General features: G+C 49.6%; 9 protein-coding genes and 1 non-coding gene across 10 annotated transcripts; 7 read left to right on the top strand and 3 right to left on the bottom strand.

Moving 5' to 3' along the window:
* The first annotated feature begins 101 nt into the window (after positions 1-101).
* On the top strand, positions 102-1,414 carry F4812DRAFT_445826 (uncharacterized protein). Its single transcript, XM_047935593.1, has 2 exons — positions 102-908; positions 1,003-1,414. The coding sequence occupies exons 1-2, from the start codon at positions 643-645 to the stop codon at positions 1,280-1,282; spliced, it is 546 nt and encodes a 181-aa protein (XP_047785931.1). The 5' UTR covers positions 102-642; the 3' UTR covers positions 1,283-1,414.
* Positions 1,415-1,464: 50 nt separating this feature from the next.
* F4812DRAFT_235718 (uncharacterized protein) lies at positions 1,465-2,888 on the bottom strand. The gene is made up of 3 exons (XM_047930573.1): positions 2,857-2,888; positions 2,386-2,798; positions 1,465-2,304 (listed from the first exon to the last, which is right to left on the bottom strand). The coding sequence occupies exons 2-3, from the start codon at positions 2,578-2,580 to the stop codon at positions 1,648-1,650; spliced, it is 852 nt and encodes a 283-aa protein (XP_047785930.1). The 5' UTR covers positions 2,581-2,798; positions 2,857-2,888; the 3' UTR covers positions 1,465-1,647.
* Positions 2,889-4,243: 1,355 nt separating this feature from the next.
* On the top strand, positions 4,244-5,998 carry F4812DRAFT_445815 (ribonuclease H-like domain-containing protein). Its single transcript, XM_047935592.1, has one exon. It carries the CDS (start codon positions 4,734-4,736, stop codon positions 5,703-5,705), a length of 972 nt encoding a protein of 323 aa, XP_047785929.1. The 5' UTR covers positions 4,244-4,733; the 3' UTR covers positions 5,706-5,998.
* A 17-nt stretch (positions 5,999-6,015) lies between these two features.
* F4812DRAFT_468512 (fatty acid transporter) lies at positions 6,016-8,645 on the top strand. The gene is made up of 2 exons (XM_047938781.1): positions 6,016-6,497; positions 6,563-8,645. The coding sequence occupies exons 1-2, from the start codon at positions 6,491-6,493 to the stop codon at positions 8,479-8,481; spliced, it is 1,926 nt and encodes a 641-aa protein (XP_047785928.1). The 5' UTR covers positions 6,016-6,490; the 3' UTR covers positions 8,482-8,645.
* Positions 8,646-8,661: 16 nt separating this feature from the next.
* F4812DRAFT_445810 (uncharacterized protein) lies at positions 8,662-10,763 on the bottom strand. Its single transcript, XM_047935591.1, has 3 exons — positions 9,643-10,763; positions 9,296-9,581; positions 8,662-9,227 (listed from the first exon to the last, which is right to left on the bottom strand). The coding sequence occupies exons 1-3, from the start codon at positions 10,054-10,056 to the stop codon at positions 8,809-8,811; spliced, it is 1,119 nt and encodes a 372-aa protein (XP_047785927.1). The 5' UTR covers positions 10,057-10,763; the 3' UTR covers positions 8,662-8,808.
* Positions 10,484-12,656, top strand: F4812DRAFT_235634 (homoserine acetyltransferase). The gene is made up of 3 exons (XM_047930572.1): positions 10,484-10,793; positions 10,917-12,527; positions 12,583-12,656. Exon 2 carries the CDS (start codon positions 10,934-10,936, stop codon positions 12,512-12,514), a length of 1,581 nt encoding a protein of 526 aa, XP_047785926.1. The 5' UTR covers positions 10,484-10,793; positions 10,917-10,933; the 3' UTR covers positions 12,515-12,527; positions 12,583-12,656.
* A 489-nt stretch (positions 12,657-13,145) lies between these two features.
* F4812DRAFT_445805 (PUA-like domain-containing protein) lies at positions 13,146-15,024 on the top strand. Its single transcript, XM_047935590.1, has 3 exons — positions 13,146-14,214; positions 14,350-14,657; positions 14,717-15,024. The coding sequence occupies exons 1-3, from the start codon at positions 13,556-13,558 to the stop codon at positions 14,839-14,841; spliced, it is 1,092 nt and encodes a 363-aa protein (XP_047785925.1). The 5' UTR covers positions 13,146-13,555; the 3' UTR covers positions 14,842-15,024.
* Positions 15,025-15,516: 492 nt separating this feature from the next.
* F4812DRAFT_468508 (NAD(P)-binding protein) lies at positions 15,517-17,039 on the top strand (the record flags this gene model as incomplete). The annotated part of the gene is made up of 2 exons (XM_047938780.1): positions 15,517-15,558; positions 15,953-17,039. The coding sequence occupies 2 exons, from the start codon at positions 15,517-15,519 to the stop codon at positions 16,763-16,765; spliced, it is 855 nt and encodes a 284-aa protein (XP_047785924.1). The 3' UTR covers positions 16,766-17,039.
* A 301-nt stretch (positions 17,040-17,340) lies between these two features.
* On the bottom strand, positions 17,341-17,412 carry F4812DRAFT_t146. Its single transcript has one exon. It is a non-coding gene; the product is annotated as a tRNA-Glu (tRNA).
* A 632-nt stretch (positions 17,413-18,044) lies between these two features.
* Positions 18,045-19,086, top strand: F4812DRAFT_463434 (uncharacterized protein; the record flags this gene model as incomplete). Its single annotated transcript, XM_047938204.1, has 2 exons — positions 18,045-18,137; positions 18,274-19,086. 2 exons carry the CDS (start codon positions 18,045-18,047, stop codon positions 19,084-19,086), a joined length of 906 nt encoding a protein of 301 aa, XP_047785923.1.
* Between the last annotated feature and the right edge of the window lie 65 nt (positions 19,087-19,151).

The raw sequence follows: 19,151 nt of genomic DNA, 5'->3' as shown, positions 1-19,151 counted from the left end.
TACTGGGTGCCAGGCGAGGAACTCGATAAACCACGGCACGCTCTTCAACGGTTCGCTTAATTTTCCGTTGCTTAAGCTTAAGCCGTCGTCGGCGTTCCCCTCCTTCCTCAATGCCATGAATGTCACTGAATGCAGAAATGACAAGCTTACATACAGCATTTTTGGTAGTTGTTTGTGTTTCTTACCATCCCGTATCAAGTAACCCGTCGTATTGGTGGATTGATGAAAGACTGTAGCATACAACTGACCGCCAGATATGTATCCAGAATAAGACCCCCACATAGTCAAGCTGTGTACAAGATACCGTCCTAACAATTTGCCTACTAAATTTGTATGGGCATTAGATAGAGTCGTACTTTTTATAAAACGTACGAAGTACTTCATGCTTAGTAGGTCAAGGTACTACGTAAGTTATCGCAAATTCGACCCGAAAATCCATCACGGTCCCTCGAACTGATCAGCCAAGTGGAGTGACGATTTTGGATCCTTGCCGGGTGGTGAAGAGAAGAGGACAGGATAAAATGTACTTTCGTCGCCAGTCCCGTCCTTTCCTCAGGATTATATCAGTGTTCTCCCGGGATAAATATACCTAATAATAAGTAACCATATTACTGAACTTCAAGTTGCCACTCCCAAAAAACTATGGCCATGCATCTCTCATCACTCTACCTCTCCTTCTTCGCCGCTTTCGACGTGGCCCTCGCAACTAAGTTCAACATAACAGCCATCGGCGCCAAGAACGGCAGTTCGCGGTTTGAGTGCTGGGAGCTTGCCGCGCCGTTCGTCTCATCCAGCCAGAATGGCATTGTCGGAACCCAGACGGCGTTTCTAGGGGACGTTTCCAACATGACCTACAATGTCATCCCCTCGAATTATGACAGCATACCCCACAGTGCGCCTAGAAACCAGTAAGTCGCTTGGCATTCATACATTCAAACAATACCATGCCAACCCTCCTAAGCAACAAAAGCCTTGTGATATCCTATTCTTACATGAAAGTAGATGGATTATCGTCCTGAATGGGGTGGCAGTTATAACGTTACCAGACGATAGCTCTGTTACGTACACGGCGATGCCGGGAGAGGCGGGCGTACTATTCGCGGCGGATACTCCGGACGTCAGCCGCCAAGGTCATGGTAATTACTTCCCGGGCGTCACGGAAACCATCTTCCTACAGATCCCGACGAAGGACAACGCGATCCCGGAACATACGGTGCTCCGTGAAGATGGCCCTTGCATTGCGGATAAGTACACGGCGTTAAGGGGGTGGGCAACCGGTTGATCCTTTGCCCGTGGTAGAGAATGGTTCCTATGCTATGCGGAGGTAAGGTGCCTTACCTAGCATTTGGTTGTGATGGACTCTTATGATGTACATTATTTTAATGATCCTGACGATCTGATGAATATATAACCCTATGAAGTTTCATGATAACTAAGAGAACAAATTGCCTGTGCTCATTTCATATAACTACATCAACAACGCTCAACGCTTGGGACTCTAAAGGAAAATGAAAGAAAACAAGTAGCATCCAGGTCACTGTAAGCCCCTGACATAAGAGCGAACGAATGCACACCTCCTTGCACTCGCCTATCGGACTCATCAAAACCCTTCCGCTATGAAAACAATCTCATTCCAGCACCCGCTACCTATTGCTCCCTGAACCTAACAGAACTCGGAAGTGCGCTTGGCACAGCCTTGATCTGCAGCATGGCATCCCGTATCCTCGCCTGGGCAAGATGCTGGAAGGTGGGGTGTGTCCCCAACGCAATAGCGAGGAGCACAGTCAACAGTATGATTACGAAATGCTCAAGCAAGAAACCGCTGCGTGCGCCCGGGCTTGCACCATTCTTTGGTGCTAAAGGTCCAACCATCTTCTTGACAGGTTCGATGGCATAGACGCGTGCGGTTTTCATCGCCCTCGGCATCGCCGGCAGTCCATCCATACTCCACGAATTTTTCAGGGCCCAGTAGCGGTCCATGCTCTCGCTCTCGTTGCCTTGGAGGAACTTATTTTCCTTCCGCTTGAGATACTCGTTGAGGGTGGTGCGGAAATCCTTGAAGTCGAAAAAGGGCACCGAGTACCCGCACGACGTGCCGACCTGGTGGATGTCTACCACGATGACCGAACGCGTGCCGGGGAGGACCTCGATGTTCTCCTTCTGCACTATGCTGTCGAACTCGGGCGTCCCGTTCTCCAGCACCCGGCCTTTGCCCCAGAGCCTCACGATACGCGGCGGCCCCTCGAAGGCGTTGAATAATACGGTAACGCGACCGTTACCGGGCTCTAGAAGATGCGATATGGTCTTGCAAATAAGGTATGTAAGGTTAGTTGACTAACCACACATTCTCATCGTTTTAATGAGAAAAAAAAAGTCACGGCAAACCTCGCTCCCGCTTCCCGTCATGTCCATAAACCAAAAAGTCTGGTTGTCGGGAATGCCAAAGTACGGGCCCCCTTTTGGTGAAACGTTAACATGTCCGTCCCCCGTCAACGGCGCTGTGGCTATCCAGAAAACCTTCTGAGCCAACATCCAGTCGATGAGGCTCTGTTTGGGAATATCTTCGAAGTAGGCGCCCATGATGAATAATAGCGACGGCGATTATCTCTCTGCTACGGTATGAGAAGACAGAACATGTAGATACATCAAGCGATGTGATGTTAGGTAGGCTAGATAGGTAGTTTTGAGTGGGAGACTTCCGGGAGATAGGATATAAAATATATCCCTTAGGTTAGGTACTTAAACATAGGGTTTGCTAGGTGCAAGTCTATGATCTTGGAGAATAGGATCTGATATAGCTGCGCGATGAAGTCAATTCACGGAAGCCGATGATTGCCCGGTGCGGAGGTGATTCACCCAACTTTCAAGTTTCCGTGTTATTCCCGGCCGGTGACGCAACGTGCCTCGACGTGCCGCGACGTCTTAACATCACGATGTAGCGTCCTCCATTTAAGAGTCCTATCGCGGAATGTATGGTGGGTTTAGTAATATCTCCGAATCGAGTCAACTTGTCGAATTTATCCTAAATGCCTTGAGGTGCTACTCGCAATATACAGGATCTGGGCGAGAAATAAAGCAGAAGCATGTAAGTACCTACCTGGTAAGATAGGTTAAGTATAGATAGAGGTAGGTACCTAGTTAAGAGGTTCTTTCGCAACACCTGTTGACCAGTCTACATAAACTCGCCGAGTTATATATCAATTTGTGTGATAGATATAGCCACCTGATGTTTATTTGGGTAGATGCATATCTCTCAAGATATTTCATACCTATCATCAACACTGATAGAAGGTACCTAATAGCCAATCTCTTTACAATAATCGATGGGATCATTTTCGAACTCATCAGTATTTGCACGTTACTTGGATCAAGTTACTAGCGGCCAAACTAGTGTATTTTGTCTAAGATTTGGTCCAAAATAGGATCCCAAGGAGTCTTGGATAGTAACGGTGTCTAGTCGGAACGAATTGCGGCTTGTAGGGCAACTGTCAACGGAAAATTACTACCCAAAGCTTGGCTGTTATATTGTATGAAGTGATACCTTTATCTCACTGTAAGTATTCTAAAACCCCTGGCAAGTAGTGGCCAATGCGTAAACCGAGAGAACATCGAGGTTGGCCATGATATGTTTTTTGAGCTCGGCAGGCAGACGTTGGAGGCGCGATTCAGACTTACTCGGCCGGAGAATACAGGCCATACCCAACCTGATCCCTCCCTGTAAGTAGAGATGCATTTGGCATTATACGCTTAGCGTATAATGCCGTATAATGCCGTATAATAGAAGTATTATGCGCATAACGGAATGCGGACACTCAATTATCCGGTACGCTAGTACTAAAAGGGTTACGCATATTCAACTATGTACGAAGTATATCAATCGAACCTGATCTTACCTTAGGTACCTAGGTAGGTAAGCAAGTATAACTTCTTTTCGTACAATATTTACAAGCGACTTTCCTTTGAATTTCAGTGCTTTAATAGGTACGAATTATCGAGTGTTCTAAGGCTTTGAATTGACTTGTAAGGTGTTATGTATGTTCCATAGTATTATGTTTTGTTGTAAAATTTTACATAAGTTTTAACTAGTATGGCATTATACCATGTGTATAATGCGCATAATAGATCTATTATACGCATTATATGCATCTCTACCTGTAAGTACCCATCATCCCGACCTCTAACCGGATTAAGCACAGGCACGAGTAGCCAAGACTCGAGATCCCGTCGTCCCTTGTCGATCTAATACTTTAGGTACCTCCTCACCGTAGCCTCGCATACCTATCATTTCTAGCTGCGCTCGTTTGTTCGCTCGTTTGAACTAATATGTACACGTCGATGCCTTCCCGTGATTCTTCCCGTTAGCTGTCGTGGCCTTGTACTACTTTTTTGCTACCGCGTACTTGAAGTTGACTTAAACAGGTAGGTATCTAGGCATGCGTGGGTAGGTACCTCGCATTCCCGTCCCGTCAAGAAATATTTCACCTGATACGTTTTTACGTTGCCTCATAGCAAGTCCTTTAGCCACTTATTCAGGTCCAGCATCGTATGTGCGAAGAGGGTGGATCGGCCAACAGCGTCTAAGCCGTCCGGCGCTCGACTTTCGAGGAAAAAAAAAAAAAAAACTTGTCTGATAGCGGCGGGGCAAAAATCTTCAAGCTCGGAATGGCACAGCAAGGTTGAAGTCAAAACAAACGGGCACTTTAGGCGAGGCAAGAGAACATAAATACAGTACAATGCGCAAAATCAAGTTTTTGGCAACTCGTCTCATTAACGAGCTGAGAAAGTCCATATCCGGAAGCATTACCAACCTCAGTGAGCCCCTATACACCGCGAGCACCCATCCACTGCCAGCCATGTCTAGTTCTACGACTTCCCTAACCCTCATCTCCTCTCTCCCCAATCTCTCAGTCTTTCTCTCCTCGATCACTCCATCCACCACACTCTATCTGGACTTTGAGGGCAGAGATCTTAGCCGTAATGGAACTCTCACTATCATAACTGCGCTTGTCTATCCCACAAATGCAACAAGCCTTATTGACATCCAGACCCTCGGGGCTTCCGCTTTCACTACGTCTAGTGTCACTGGAAAGACTTTTAAGGCCATCCTTGAGGACCCCCTTATCCCTAAGTGTTTCTGGGACGTTCGCAACGACGCCGACGCTCTCTGGTCTCATTACCACGTCCGTCTTGCCGGAGTGACCGACATACAGCTCCTCGAGAATGCCTCTCGTAAGGATGATAAAACCTACCTCCATGGGCTTGCTACATGCATCAGGAGAGACGTGCAAGTGAGAAACATGGTGAAGCGCCATTGGGCCAATACCAAGAAGGAGGTGACCGCTCTCATGGATAACGACGTCTTCTCCTGCCGTCCCTTAGACGACAAGATGATGCAGTACTGCGCTAATGACGTCGTCCACCTACCTGCACTACGCGAGACCTACTCCAAGCGCCTTAATAGCCAATGGACGCGGATGGTTAAGGACGAGAGTGCGCGACGTGTGGCCGATGCCTGCAGCCCTGCATATGAGCCTCAGTCGGATACGAAAAAATTCGGGCCTTGGGGTCCCGCGAGAGACAAAAAACGGGCGAAGAAGTTGAATGTATATGATAATGATATGGAATATGATATGTACGACAGCGACAACGACTTTATTAGCTACAACAACTACGATGATGAGGACGACGACGATGACTACTACTAGGATGGCTAGGACTATGGACTGTAGAGATGCGGCGTGGGACGAGACGGTTGATAGTTGTTGGGAGAAGTGAATTGATAGAACCCCTTTTTAGATGCTGTTGTTCTACACTAGGAACTTGACGTAAATAGATTGGCGCTGGCGGGTGAACGATCGATATGAAGAACAATAAAGAAATTCATGTTAACTACTTCGTAAGTGGAGTTAACTAATACAGATGCTCGTCTTTGTGGTGAATACGTCAGCTGAGGTAGTCAAACTACCTACGAAGAACACGGGCAAACTCTCAACCTACCAACATCAAAAGAATCGTAGGTAGGATTGGTAATCAATACGAGTTTAACAGAGCTAAGAAGTACACAATGCCGTCCCGGGATTCTACCCTTGCAATGTTACCGAAGCCCGATGTGTTACTGCAGTCTGCGGTGTATGAACACCTATTAAACCACTTACCCTTACCCACCACGTCACAGAACATAGGTAAGCAAAGTTACCTCGGCCTGTGTACGTCTCTAAGACATTTCACTTCTTTTTGAAACCCGCGTAGTTGGTCTATGAGACAACGGGTCTGGCCTTAACAGTTTAGCCATGAGCGAAGAGAGGGAGAGCAGCTGAATGTGACACAAGCACATCAATTTTTCCTTAAGGACGCCGTTAATATTTTAAATACTATCTCAGTCTTAAAACTTAAGGTTAGTTACCTACCTGTAATTACACTGTATCTTGAATTACAAAAAACCATCGAGTAATCCTTATTGCTGTTAATATACGGCAAAAAATAAAATAAAATGGCTTGTAAGTAAAAGTTAAAACCATCTTTATTTATTCATAGTCAATATATAATATTGACTTCTTCCCAGTAACCATAGCCGCGGCCACCGCGGGCGGCGTTGCCCTCGCGGCCTACATGGACGCTCGCTTCCACATCAAGAACGACCTGACGCTGGGAAGCCAGCAGCTTACCAACGCCCTGCTGCTGAGGCACATTGCCCAAGAGGCCAAGAGGGGCCGGATGCTTCTCTACCACATCTTCGAGGACCGCGCCAAAAACAGCAACGCGATGGGCGATCTCACGTTCCTCATGTTCGAGGGCCGCGAGTGGACCTACCGCCAATTCTACCAGGCGCTCCAGCCCGTCGGGAACTGGCTGATCAAGGACCTGGGCATCGAGAGGGGCGAGATGGTGGCGCTCAACGGCGGCAACAGTCCAGAGTACGTCCTGCTCTGGCTCGCGCTCGAGGCCATCGGCGCGACCGTGGCGTTCATAAACAACAACCTGACCTCGGAACCCCTGCTCCACTGCGTCAAGGTCAGCGGCGCGCGGTACATGCTCGCGGACGCAGACGTCCGCCCCCTGGTCTCGCCGGACGAGGACGAGCTCGCGAAGGCGGGCACACAGACGGTGTACTACGACCCCTCCTCCCTCGCCTCCCTTGCCGACGCGGAGCCCCTCCCCGCGTCGCGCCGCGAGGGCGTCCAGCCCACCGACCTGGCGTCTCTGATTTACACGTCCGGCACGACGGGCAGGCCCAAGGGCACCGTCGTCACCCGCGCGCGCTACGCGCTCCTCAAGCAGGCCGGCGGCCGGGTGGGCCTCGGGCCCGGCACCCGGTTCTACACGTGCCTGCCGCTGTACCACGCGTCGGCGCAGTGCCTGGCGTGCGCGGCGTGCATGCACGCGGGCGCGACCCTCGTGCTCTCGCGCCGGTTCTCCCACGCCACCTTCTGGCCCGAGGTCCGCGCGTCGCGCGCCGCCGTGATCCAGTACGTCGGCGAGCTGTGCCGGTACCTGCTGAACGCGCCGGCGGACCCGCTGGACGCCGCCAACGACGTGCGCGTCGCGTGGGGCAACGGCCTGCGCCCGGACATCTGGGAGGCGTTCCGGGCGCGCTTCGGCATCGACGCCATCTACGAGTTCTACGCGTCGACGGACGGCGTCGGGTTCCTCATGAACGCCAGCCGCAACGAGTACTCGCGGGGCGCGATCGCGATCCGCGGGCCCCTGTGGCACCTGGTCAACGGCGCGGGGGACACCCGCGTCAGGATCGACCCGGATACCCAGGACATCGCGCGGGGGGGCGACGGCTTCGCGATCCGCTGCAAGACGGACGAGGCGGGCGAGGCTATCTGCCGCGTGGACCCGCAGAAGACCGCGACGCCGGTGTACCACGGGAACCCGGAGGCCGGGCAGAAGCGGCTGGCCAGGGATGTGTTCAAGAAGGGGGACGTGTGGTTCCGGACGGGCGATGCGATGCGGCTAGACGCGGAAGGGCGGCTGTTCTTCGTAGACCGTCTCGGGGACACGTTCCGATGGCGCTCGGAGAACGTGTCGACGACGGAGGTGGGCGACGTGGTGGGCGCGTTCGCGCAGATCGCCGAGGCGAACGTATACGGGGTGCTGGTCCCCAACGCCGACGGGCGAGCCGGGTGCGCGGCGGTCGTCGCGGCGGAGGGGACCTCGATTGGCGCCGAGGACATAGCCAGCGGGAAGGGTTTGGATCTGAAGGGGCTAGCAGAGCACTGTCTCGCGAACCTGCCGCGGTATGCGGTGCCTATATTCCTGCGGGTCGTCAAGCAGCTCGAGTACACGGCTACGATGAAACTTCAGAAGGGACCCTTGAGGTCGGAGGGGATCGACCTAGATGTTATTGAGGAGGCGGCGAAGGAGAATGGGAAAGAACCCGACACGATATATTGGCTGCCTCCTGGTCAGAAGACGTATGTTCCGTTTACGCGTAAAGATTTACAGAATCTTAAGGGTGGAAAAGTACAGCTTTGATCTTATATGGATGTTATTTATTCCACTGCAATAATGTAATCAGAAATTTTCGTTGTAAACAAGAATAGTAAACTTGGGTGCTTATAGGCGTTGAAATACAGTCATCATGGAATTTATCACGTTAGGAATTAGGTGAGCACCTGCCACCTAGGGTTAGACGAAATCCTAATAGAATGGACTGCTTCGCGATATAGCAAACATTCGATTTTTATTAAATACCTAGGTGGGATGAGGTGAGGCATGAAAGGACCGTAGGGGATATCTAAAGAAAGCGGAACATAAACGCCAATGTTGCCCTACCTCAATTTCGAAAAAGGCACGCATTAATTATATCGTCCAATAAACCTTGACCTCGACCTTTTTGACGCTGTTCATCCATCCTGGAAACCTCGCGTGGCCCCAGACAGTAATCATGTCGCCGAGTTTCAAATTCCTAACAAACTCACCGTTACCCGTACCTGGTCCCCGACCAATTTCGTCTAGGCTTTTAGCCTCCGCAGATTCCGGGTTGATGCTGTCGTTGTAGTACCACTCAACGCGGTGGTGTTGCATTTGACTCACGGCGTGCTTATTTCGCTGTATCTCGTGGCTTTTATCAGCAAGCAAGCTATGATCGTACCGCGGACTACCAGCTCCGGTTGGTTGGTCATGTACCACACGGGGCCAAATGGGACGTATCGCGCAGGTTGGGATATATAAGTCGCTTGAATCGGCCTTGGTTTTCTGGTCTGGACAATCTGGCTGGCCTATAATATAGTTGAGTAAGAAACGTACTTAGAAAGGTTACCTCTCCGGCGCGGCTTGGACTGCTCACATTGATTGTTCATATCGAAACGCTCTAATCCCGCCTCGAACCAGGTAAAAGAGCTACGATAAGTTCCATGATGTTCGCTATGGTTACTGTAACCCTGGTCGCAACTCTCAATTTCAAACACAATCTTTCTAAATGGATGCTGTAACGTAGGCAGAGGACCCTCTGCAAGTTGTTGTAGATCAGACTCGGGGTATTCCTTCTCGAGCTGCTTAGGAGTAGCCTCTACTCTCCAGAGATCCTGGCTAGAAGGTAACCATTTAGTGAGCCCAAGCGGCTTAGTGCGAAGCTATAATCTCGCGTCAGCCGAGAACAAGATAAGGTTTAGATTCTTGCGAGATCTTGCTGACCAGAAATTGGCTTTCTCCTCCTCGAGCACCGTGGATATTAATGCAATCTGGCCCGCCGGAAACAGCTTGAGTAGTTGTAGAGGAACAAACCCAATACTCGGCGCGGTCTAAAATCATATCAACGAGTTCGATAGGCAGGTTTCTAGTCTTCAATAAGATCTCTCTGACCTCGACGATATCTTGCGGTTTAACTTCGTAGAAAGTTGCGAACATTGCCGGCTCTTCACGCGGCGGCTGGTGACGATTCAAGAGTGGTATTAAAGGACGTCTTCTTCCTCTTGGATTAAGCATGTTAGGTGTATTTGGAGTACCTGCGGTATCTGCAGCTGTGGTATGAATACCTAGAAGCTGAGAACTGAATACTATTGAAATTAGAAGAAATAATACAATGTCAACAAGGTCAAGGTCGAGCATGTTGATCAAAGAAGAAGCGCTAAAAAGTAAATCGAATAAATAAATTGCTTTACAAATGAGTTTAGCACCTAGTAAGGCACTTGTAGGTATTGTTAGGTACTTGCCGTAGCCTAGCTGGCTGCCTGGGAACAAGCGGGGAAAACTGGAACCTCGTATAATTCAGCGCCTTCAGTTGACCTAAAAGTACGTCAAGTCAAGTGCATCATCAGTAGGTGCTAAAGACGCTTTTTCTTTTTCGGAGGGGCAAATTGACGTTAAGTACCTAACCTTAGGTTAGGTACCTGGTATTATGTCAACGTCACTGAGAAATATTAGTTATTGATTGATAATTGTTACGCAACCCATCCGAATATTCATTATCGCAGCCTGCATGAATATTAATACATCAGGATGTGTCAGTTTTATTCGATTCTCACATTTCCCAGCAACACGAGCTTCTTATGCCGGTCAAATCAACTTCACGATAATACTACGATAACTGTTATCTGTTATACGGAGACGTGGGCATTACGTATGTCATTCATGACATCATAAGTTTTCGGAGGCCTATCTTATCAATTAAAGCGACCTAGCATCCCGGTAACTGGCAAGTTGATAAGGCAGAAGATGCAGGGCAACTTCATAAAAGTTGGAGAGGGGAAAAGCGGGGTGATTAGGTGATGCCATGTTCTAGAAGTCCAACTAAAGAAGAAGAAGAAAAAAAAAAAAAGAGAGACACGTGAGTTACAGCAGAATAGGTACCTGCATTACTCAATTTCCTCAAGTTCAGCTCCAGTCATTTTCAATCTTAAAAAAAATATGGAACTTCGAACAAGTTCAATACAACCTATCCATTCATTCGGATCTCTAACACCTTTCAGGTACTCAAGGGTTCATCATGAAAGTCCGCTATTATAGCGCAGCGGAACTACGACGCATTTCTACTTCTTTACAGCCCCTCGTCAATCCTCAATCTTCCACCTCTTTATTCCGAACTCGGCTCTCGCCGCCGGCATCTCTCAAAACTCCCGTTCGACAACAATATGGCGCACGATCACTGCATTCGCAGCCTCCCAGGCGTGTTAGCACAAGACAGGGCGAAGCTTCCAACCCTCCTATGGCATTCCCGTGCCTCGATGCGATAGAGACACGATCGGCGATGCTCGAGGCAAAATCGGTATCGTCAGGACCGGAACCTATATATACCACCGGGGCGACCGAGATATTTCACTGTAAAGATCCTCTCTCGTTAGACTGGGGTGGTTTACTTCCTGAGTTCGACATCGCATACGAGACGTGGGGGAAAATGAACTCGGACAGGTCCAATGTGATATTATTGCATACGGGCTTATCTGCTTCGTCGCATGCCCATTCTACCGAGAGCAACCCTCAACCTGGATGGTGGGAAAAGTTCATCGGACCAGGAGGGTGTATAGACACGGACAAGTACTTCGTCATCTGTACAAATGTCATCGGAGGTTGTTTCGGATCCACCGGTCCAAGTAGCATCGATCCTGCTGATGGCCAAAGATATGCCACTCGATTTCCAATACTTACCTTGGAGGATATGGTCAGAGCACAGTTCCGGTTACTAGATCACCTGGGCGTCGAGAAGCTATACGCAAGCGTCGGATCAAGTATGGGAGGAATGCAGTCTTTAGCAGCTGGCGTGTTATTTCCTTCGAGGGTGAGCCGCATAGTATCTATCAGCGGCTGCGCACGAAGCCATCCCTACAGCGTTGCGATGCGCCATACTCAGCGCCAGGTGCTCATGATGGACCCCAATTGGAATCGCGGGTTTTACTACGGTAAAGTCCCTCCGCACGCCGGGATGAAGCTGGCTAGAGAAATCGCCACGGTGACATATCGATCCGGGCCCGAATGGGAGCAACGGTTTGGCCGTAGGAGAGCTGACCCGACAAAACCGCCCGCCTTGTGTCCAGACTTCTTAATAGAAACATATTTAGACCATGCAGGCGAGAAGTTTTGTCTGACGTACGACCCTAACAGTCTACTATACGTCAGCAAGGCTATGGATCTGTTTGACTTGGGTATTGAAACTCAACAAGCGACAATCAAGAGACGGGCGGAGCGAGAGAAACTTATTCAATCCGGTTCATCCCCCGAAGCGAACGACCTGCATTGTAGTCTCACATTACCCGATCGGCCGTATTCCGAGCAGCCCGGAGCATATGAGGACAACACCAGCCTATCCTTACCAGGGGACTCCCGTCCCCCGCAAGACTTGATCGAGGGTCTATCGCCGTTGAGAGACACTCCGACTCTAGTGATGGGTGTGGCTAGCGATATCTTGTTCCCCGCTTGGCAACAGCGAGAAGTCGCTAACGCTATTCGTCTTACTGGCAATAGAAACGTAGCGCACGTAGAGCTAAGTGAAGAACAGTCTCTATTTGGCCACGACACGTTCTTGCTAGATCTAAAAAATGTCGGGGGGAATATCAAAAACTTCCTAGGCTAGGATCGGAACTTAGGTCTCTGCTAATAGAAAAGGTCACTTGTACTTGGTCCTGATTCGCGTACGGTCAGGTTCGGCATTTGTATATCGTGGCGCAGAAGTGTCCAAAACATCACCACAACCACGGTGTTACACCACGTCTGCCTAAACATGCACATTTACATCTATAGGACCGATATGAGGTAAGTAACATTCAGCTTGGGGTCTTAGTCATGATTCTTCACTTATGTGTTATGAAAGTGATAGCCCATTTCTGATGGCTACTTCAGAAAGAAGCAAATCAACGAGTTGGCAGATCTCACCAATAAACAACACAGATCTAAAAGGTGCAATTTAGGATTCAACTTCCTTCTATACGACATCATGTATACATTTTGAGCAATCATATTAGTACCTTGCATATATGTACCTCCTATATAACTTTCGATACGTACCCCTCCTATACGAATTGTTACTTGGCACATTGACAGATAATTCATCATCATCATAGGACGTGAAAAAAGACATGGCCAGGATCCTAGGTACTCTTTTTTTCAATCTAGACTCTACCTGATTTGGTATTCGAATATAAGATATAACCCTGTGCTCTGACTCATGAATATATCTCTCCTTCCTGACTTACGTTGCGTCGATTCCATATTCCAACTGTTTGTCTCCATTCTCGGATCCCAGTGATCAACTATTGGTAATACGAACCTTAGTTGTGAAGCTATGCTCCTATAAAAGTCGCTATATTAGCCTCACTAACATCGGACTTTCCATTCGAAGACATCACACGACCCCCTAAGTATCTAAGTAACTTGTTCATCGGCCCACGATTCCGAAATACCTACATCTATAACGCCATCGTTCATAATAACAAGAAGGTTCAATAGATCTATCCGGGGAAAGGGAAAACCGTGACAAGTCTTTGATCATTTAAATAATATTAACCCCCGCAATAAAATGGCTGTTCCGAATCCTAGTCACGACCTTTGCTGCATCGTTCTAACATCACTTTCTACAGAAGCAATCAGTCTCTTCACCTAGGTACCTATAACTAAGATGGTTACGGTCGAAGTATTCGATGTCGGCAGCAGCAAAACCGAGCAGCTTCGACACATGAAGTATCAAAACAGAGCTACTATCTCATTGTTGGGAGCAAAAAGCAAACGTATGAAGAGAGTCGTAACACCTCAGGACGGGCCAGAGTGTGAAGGTCTTCTCAAACGGGGAAGGGTCTACTTACAATGGCTGGACAGCATCGAGATAAGCCCCCTATTCAAGACGAAGGCAACATTGCCCGAAATGCTCCAACTCCTCACAGACAAGCCCGAGCTGTTCTATCCCGAGGATATGAAAGCCAGTGCACGGGCCTTGCATGAGAAGTGGGAGTCTGAGAACTGGGGCGCCGCGAACGTGGTAGATGAGGAAGAAACAACTGCGGAAGAGGTGCCTCCCGGAGGTGAACAGGAAGCTCCCATTGTTCAGAGTCAGCTGCCACCGCTTGACCATCCTACCTATGGACAGAACGGGATCATGTATGGGATTATGGCTGTTCGTGGTCCTAACGGTAGAATATCTTACCGTCAGAACCCTCAAGTTCCTGCGAAACCAGCCAAGGTTTACGGACATAACGATATTCTTATCGGAACTTGGTTCGCCAACCGATTAGTTGCGCTCCATCGCGGTGTCCATGGCTCGTCAGTTGGGGGAATCGCCGGGTAAGTGGTATCCCGAGCCCATTTACTCCTATTATTTCTTGGCAATCACGGCGTCGTGATTAGCCCGACAGGATGAATACTTTTAGGAAGGACTCGTGAAATATTGAAAAGGAATATCGCTAACAATCATGGAAGGTCTATTGAAACAGGTGCTCATTCTATCGTAGTGTCTAAAGTCTACGATGACCTCGACGATGACCAGGGTGAGACGCTTTACTACTCCGGCTCAAACAGTCACTCGAACGAGGACCCCAATAAATCAGCGCCATCTAGCACAGGAACCAATGCTCTCAAGGCCTCGTTTCGGACAGGACGCCCCGTGCGCGTCCTCCGTGCCGGTGGTCCCCAGGCCTCTAAAAGCAATCGGTGGCTCCCTGAATGCGGCATCCGATACGATGGATTGTATCGAGTTACCGGACTACGAGAACGCAAGAACACAAAAGGTACGCCTTCATTGAGTGTCAAGAACGTACCTAGGTACCTAAGCTGACTTCCTCGTCAGGTGGACTCTACGAACAGTTCCGACTACAAAGAGAGTCTGGCCAACCGCCTCTAGAGGAGCTCCGCAAAACGTCGCCTACAGCCCAGCAAAAGCGCGATTTATATAGATTTCAGCAGGATTATTGAGAAAGAAAAAAAGATAAAATGGCCAATCTCTACTAATACAAGCTGAGGTCATCTATCCTAAGGAAACTTTAGACCGTCAAATTTACTTTTCAAAAAGAGGAAGAAAAGAAAAGGGAAAAAAAAGTTCGAACTCACAGCCTCGTTGGTACGATGGCATTGTCAGGACGTTAATTGCTACTTGGGCATTTATTACCCCTTTATCATTATGTGGGATCATGTTTCTTATGTTGAGGTATACCTGCCTAACCTGAGCTTTCCTGTTTTGCTCTTATTTCGAAAAGGATTCTTGATGAGACACGAGAGAATATTTGTAGGTAGTTCGGTCCATGTTAGACATGGCATTGTGTGTGTGCTACTAGGCCAAAATAACCAGTTTTAAGAACTCGTCCGCGACTCAACAGACCTCGTGCATTGTGCAACCCTTCTGCCAACAGTTTGTTTCCCCGGGAATGACGGGCCTATTTGGAGAAGAGTTATATCCACGGATATTCATAATCATATCGCCCGAAAGAAGTAAGTCCGTATTCCATCCCCGACAGTCTCCCGTTAATCGCCGTTAATCCCGTCCACTACATACACATAGTTGCTGGCGCCATCTGTATGATAGCGGAAACAATGCCACTTGCCGCCGGAAGTACACGGTGTTAAGAAAGAGTTTTGGGAAATGATTTGATCATGACGCATGAAGTTTCTATAATGAGCGGCAAAATCGGTCGGGTATGTGTAGTCAATCAGCTTATGCCAGCCCCTATGTAATTGCAGAAAGAAATACGATGCCATGGCAAACGTTACGTCCTTCGACTATGCTTATGACCTATCACACGGCATGACGCTAGAGTGCAAGTCCGAACAACATGCAGGAAGAGGAGAGGGGAAGGACAAGGCAATAATCTTTCGCGGTAGATAAATAGGAGTTGCTACCGCCGCCGTCGAGATGAAGTCTAGCTTCACAGACCAGCTCACAGGAATCTCCTATCAAACTTCCAAGAATCAAAGACACTACCAGCAGTCAAAGTTGAAATCACAACCCCTTTATCTACCTAGTACCTACCTAATTGTACGAAAAAGAAAGAGAGAAAAAAGAAAATACTACGATACTACAATGGCCAAGTTCAACAAGCTCGCAGGCAAGCACGTCCTCGTCATCGGCGGCAGCAGCGGAATCGGGCGGGCCGTAGTTGAAGCCTCGATCGAAGCCGGCGCATCGCGCGTCACGCTGACGGGGTCGTCTGCCGAGTCCGCCGCGCGGGCCCTCGCCGAGGTGCAATCCGCGTACCCGGGCGCGAGCGCGCGCGTCGCCGCTATCCCCTGCGACTTGTCCCGGGACTCGGTGGAAGCGGACCTCGAAGCGCTGTTCGTCGAGGCCGAGAAATCCCAGGCGGCAGCTACGGCGGCGGCTACTACTGCTATCGACCACGTGGTCCTCACGGCCGCGGACCCGCTGCTGCTCGTCCCCGACCTGCAGGACCTCTCGCTCGCGCAGATCCGGCGCGCCGCGCGCTTCCGCATGGAAGTGCCCCTGCTCCTGGGCAAAGTAGCGGCGCGGCACCTCGCGCGCAGCAGCAGCAGCGAGTGCAGCCTCACGCTGACGACGGGGGGGATCGCGGACCAGCCCAGCGCGGGGTGGAGCGTGATGGCGTACCTGGCGGCGGGGATAACGGGGCTGACGCGGAACCTGGCGCTGGACCTGAAGCCCGTGCGGGTGAACGCGGTGGAGCCCGGGTTCGTGGACACGGGGCTGTGGGCCGCGACCGAGTTCACGGCCGAGCAGGCGGCGGCGCAGGTGAGGCAGGTGGCGGAACGGATGCCGACGGGGAGGGCGGCGGAGGTGGAGGATGTGGCGGAGGCGTATGTGTATCTTATGAAGGATAGGAATGCGACGGGGGAGATTGTGAAGACGAGGAGCGGTGCGAATTTGATTTAGGGGGTTGTCTAGGGGGAAGTTATGTATTCCTTTTATTATTGCGACTAGTTGTTGCCTATTAGATAGAGGGTTAGTTCTACCTACCTAAGTTATACATTCGTTAAGTCTTTCTCCAATCCCTTTCTCTACTACCATTGAGCTTGGGAATATTTTCTTCTATACGCTGAAAAGTCCAAATGATAGAAAGAGATAGAGGTTTATCCTCTTATGTTAACTTCTTGCAGTGAAAAAAATGAGTAACCCAGTCCTCTTGCTGTAGTTGGAATTTATTTATGCACAACCTCCAGATGAGAGATGAATAATACTAAGAGAAAATAGCTTATCTCGTAGATCTAATTCTATATCTTTCTTGGATAAAATAGCCATAACGAAGTAAGGCTCACTCTTCATAAAAGCAACAATGATTAAGAAAAAAGAAGGGAGTACCATAAACAACTATTATTTTACAATCAATTGAAGTATCATGTATCCATTACTTTTATCTATATCCAGCACGGAGATAACACGGATGTAACGGCGGCGAAGAAAAGGTAAAGAAAAAAAGAGAGATGGCAGAAAAAGTGGCAAAAGAATATCTCCGGTACGGGGAATCGAACCCCGAGCTCCTCGGTGAAAACGAGGTATGTTAGCCGTTACACTATACCGGATTATGCTAAATTTATTTGCAGACAGCCTTTATGTACCAAGCTCTGTATAGTGCAAAATCGGCAAAATGCCGGCAGTTGTTCCAAGGTCCCAAAGCCAAGTACAAGCTCCAAGACTCCAAGAACTCCATGACGCAAGTTCGACTCAGCTGTAAGTTTACGGCACGACTTTGAAGAGGAACATTTGAGATGGGTTGAGAAGATTTTTATTTCTAAATAAGAAAAAAAAAAAAAAGAATATTGGTGTCAATTTTCACGGCTAAGTACCTGGGATAAGACAGGGGGAAGTTTCCATGTATCTCCCTAGGCTTTTATAAGAAGCTGTAGTTAATTAGTTTGTACACTTCTAGGTAGATAAACAAGGTAGACGCCATCCGTGAATCTCTGTATCTCTGGTACAATATTGCACAATTATTACCTCCTATAAAGCAGACAGGAAAATCCAAGAGGTAGCCAACGTTGCAAGGCGTTCCTATACGCCTTCCCACCGTCAAACCCCACGATATTTAATATACATTGAGATGCCCATTGCACTTCACAAAGCATCTCAACTTCCAGCCCCGAGATTTCTTCTTCAATCATCATATTCCCATTGCCTACTTATAAACCGGAGTCGGATATTTATTAGACGCGCCATGGCAACTATAACGCTGGAAAAGACCAATGTCCCGGTCAAGCTTCCCGAGGGCCTCTCGGAGGAGAAACTACTGGGATTCTCACCCTTTAACGTAAGACGTCACGGGTTCTTCTTGCTTTTGTAATATATTTATCTTCACCCGCCCCATTCTACGAGCTCTAAGAGTTACCTTAAGTTACCTACCTAGAGGTTAGGCCGTTATAACTATACTAACAAGAAACCCGCAGAACTGGGTCGCGACCCTAACCCGATCCCTCTCGCTCCAGCACACGCACCCCGCGCACCCCTTCCACGCGGACCCATACTCGCTGCGGGCCATCACGATCCAGAGCTTCGACCTATTCGGGCGGCCGCCGCGGCAGCGCCTCGGGTTCCTCAAGCTCGTAGCGGAGATCACCAACGGCGCGGGCGCATCGCTGCCGGGCGCCGTGTTCCTGCGGGGCCCGAGCGTCGCGATACTCGTCGTGCTGGTGCCCGACGACGGGGAGGGGGAGCGGTACGTCGTGCTAACCGTGCAGCCGCGCATCCCCGCCGGCAGCCTCGCGTTCGTCGAGCTGCCCGCGGGCATGGTCGACGAGGGGGGCACGTTCGTGGGCGCCGCGGCGCAGGAGATCAAGGAGGAGCTCGGGCTCGAGATCCCGGCTTCGGAGCTGCGGTGTCTGAGCGACCTAGTTGCTACCACCACCGTTCCTACTGGCGGGAAAATAGACGGAGTGGGAGTTGAAGGCGATAGGAAAAAAGAAGAAGGTCAAGATCAAAGTCAAGATCAAGGCCAGGCCGACGAGAATCTCCCGCTAGCCATGTACCCTTCGCCCGGCGGGTGCGACGAACATATCCCCATCTTCATGTACGAGCGACGGGTGCCGCGCGAGACGCTTAAGGAATGGAGCGGTAAGCTAACGGGGCTGAGGGACGAAGGGGAGATGATTACGCTCAAGCTGATCCGAATGAGGGATCTGTGGAAAGAAGGGGCGCGCGATGCAAAGTGCCTTGCTGCGGTGGCACTATGGGAAGGTCTACGGAGGGAAGGGAAGATATGAATAAATAACTAAGGGACTCCTGGTACGGCGTATTCATGGCAAGCCCTGTAGTCGATCGGGTACCA

The sequence above is a fragment of the Daldinia caldariorum genome, assembly GCF_022478825.1.
Source record: "Daldinia caldariorum strain CBS 122874 unplaced genomic scaffold F4812scaffold_25, whole genome shotgun sequence".
Lineage (NCBI taxonomy): Eukaryota > Fungi > Ascomycota > Sordariomycetes > Xylariales > Hypoxylaceae > Daldinia > Daldinia caldariorum.
Note: the sequence above shows the minus strand (reverse complement) of the source record. Positions and strands in the feature narration are given on the sequence as shown.

Excerpts from the sequence above, each read along its gene's own strand:
- F4812DRAFT_445826 (XM_047935593.1), top strand. The coding sequence starts at position 643 with ATGGCCATGCATCTCTCATCACTCTACCTCTCCTTCTTCGCCGCTTTC. Across the intron at positions 909-1,002 it reads CACAGTGCGCCTAGAAACCA|ATGGATTATCGTCCTGAATG; the intron begins GTAAGTCGCTTG and ends ACATGAAAGTAG.
- F4812DRAFT_445810 (XM_047935591.1), bottom strand. The coding sequence starts at position 10,056 with ATGCTCGACCTTGACCTTGTTGACATTGTATTATTTCTTCTAATTTCA. Across the intron at positions 9,582-9,642 it reads GAGGAGAAAGCCAATTTCTG|CTTCGCACTAAGCCGCTTGG; the intron begins GTCAGCAAGATC and ends GCGAGATTATAG. Across the intron at positions 9,228-9,295 it reads TTTCGATATGAACAATCAAT|GCCAGCCAGATTGTCCAGAC; the intron begins GTGAGCAGTCCA and ends ACTATATTATAG.
- F4812DRAFT_235634 (XM_047930572.1), top strand. The coding sequence starts at position 10,934 with ATGAAAGTCCGCTATTATAGCGCAGCGGAACTACGACGCATTTCTACT.
- F4812DRAFT_445815 (XM_047935592.1), top strand. The coding sequence starts at position 4,734 with ATGCGCAAAATCAAGTTTTTGGCAACTCGTCTCATTAACGAGCTGAGA.
- F4812DRAFT_235718 (XM_047930573.1), bottom strand. The coding sequence starts at position 2,580 with ATGGGCGCCTACTTCGAAGATATTCCCAAACAGAGCCTCATCGACTGG. Across the intron at positions 2,305-2,385 it reads TGACGGGAAGCGGGAGCGAG|ACCATATCGCATCTTCTAGA; the intron begins GTTTGCCGTGAC and ends CTTATTTGCAAG.
- F4812DRAFT_445805 (XM_047935590.1), top strand. The coding sequence starts at position 13,556 with ATGGTTACGGTCGAAGTATTCGATGTCGGCAGCAGCAAAACCGAGCAG. Across the intron at positions 14,215-14,349 it reads TCAGTTGGGGGAATCGCCGG|GTCTATTGAAACAGGTGCTC; the intron begins GTAAGTGGTATC and ends CAATCATGGAAG. Across the intron at positions 14,658-14,716 it reads AGAACGCAAGAACACAAAAG|GTGGACTCTACGAACAGTTC; the intron begins GTACGCCTTCAT and ends CTTCCTCGTCAG.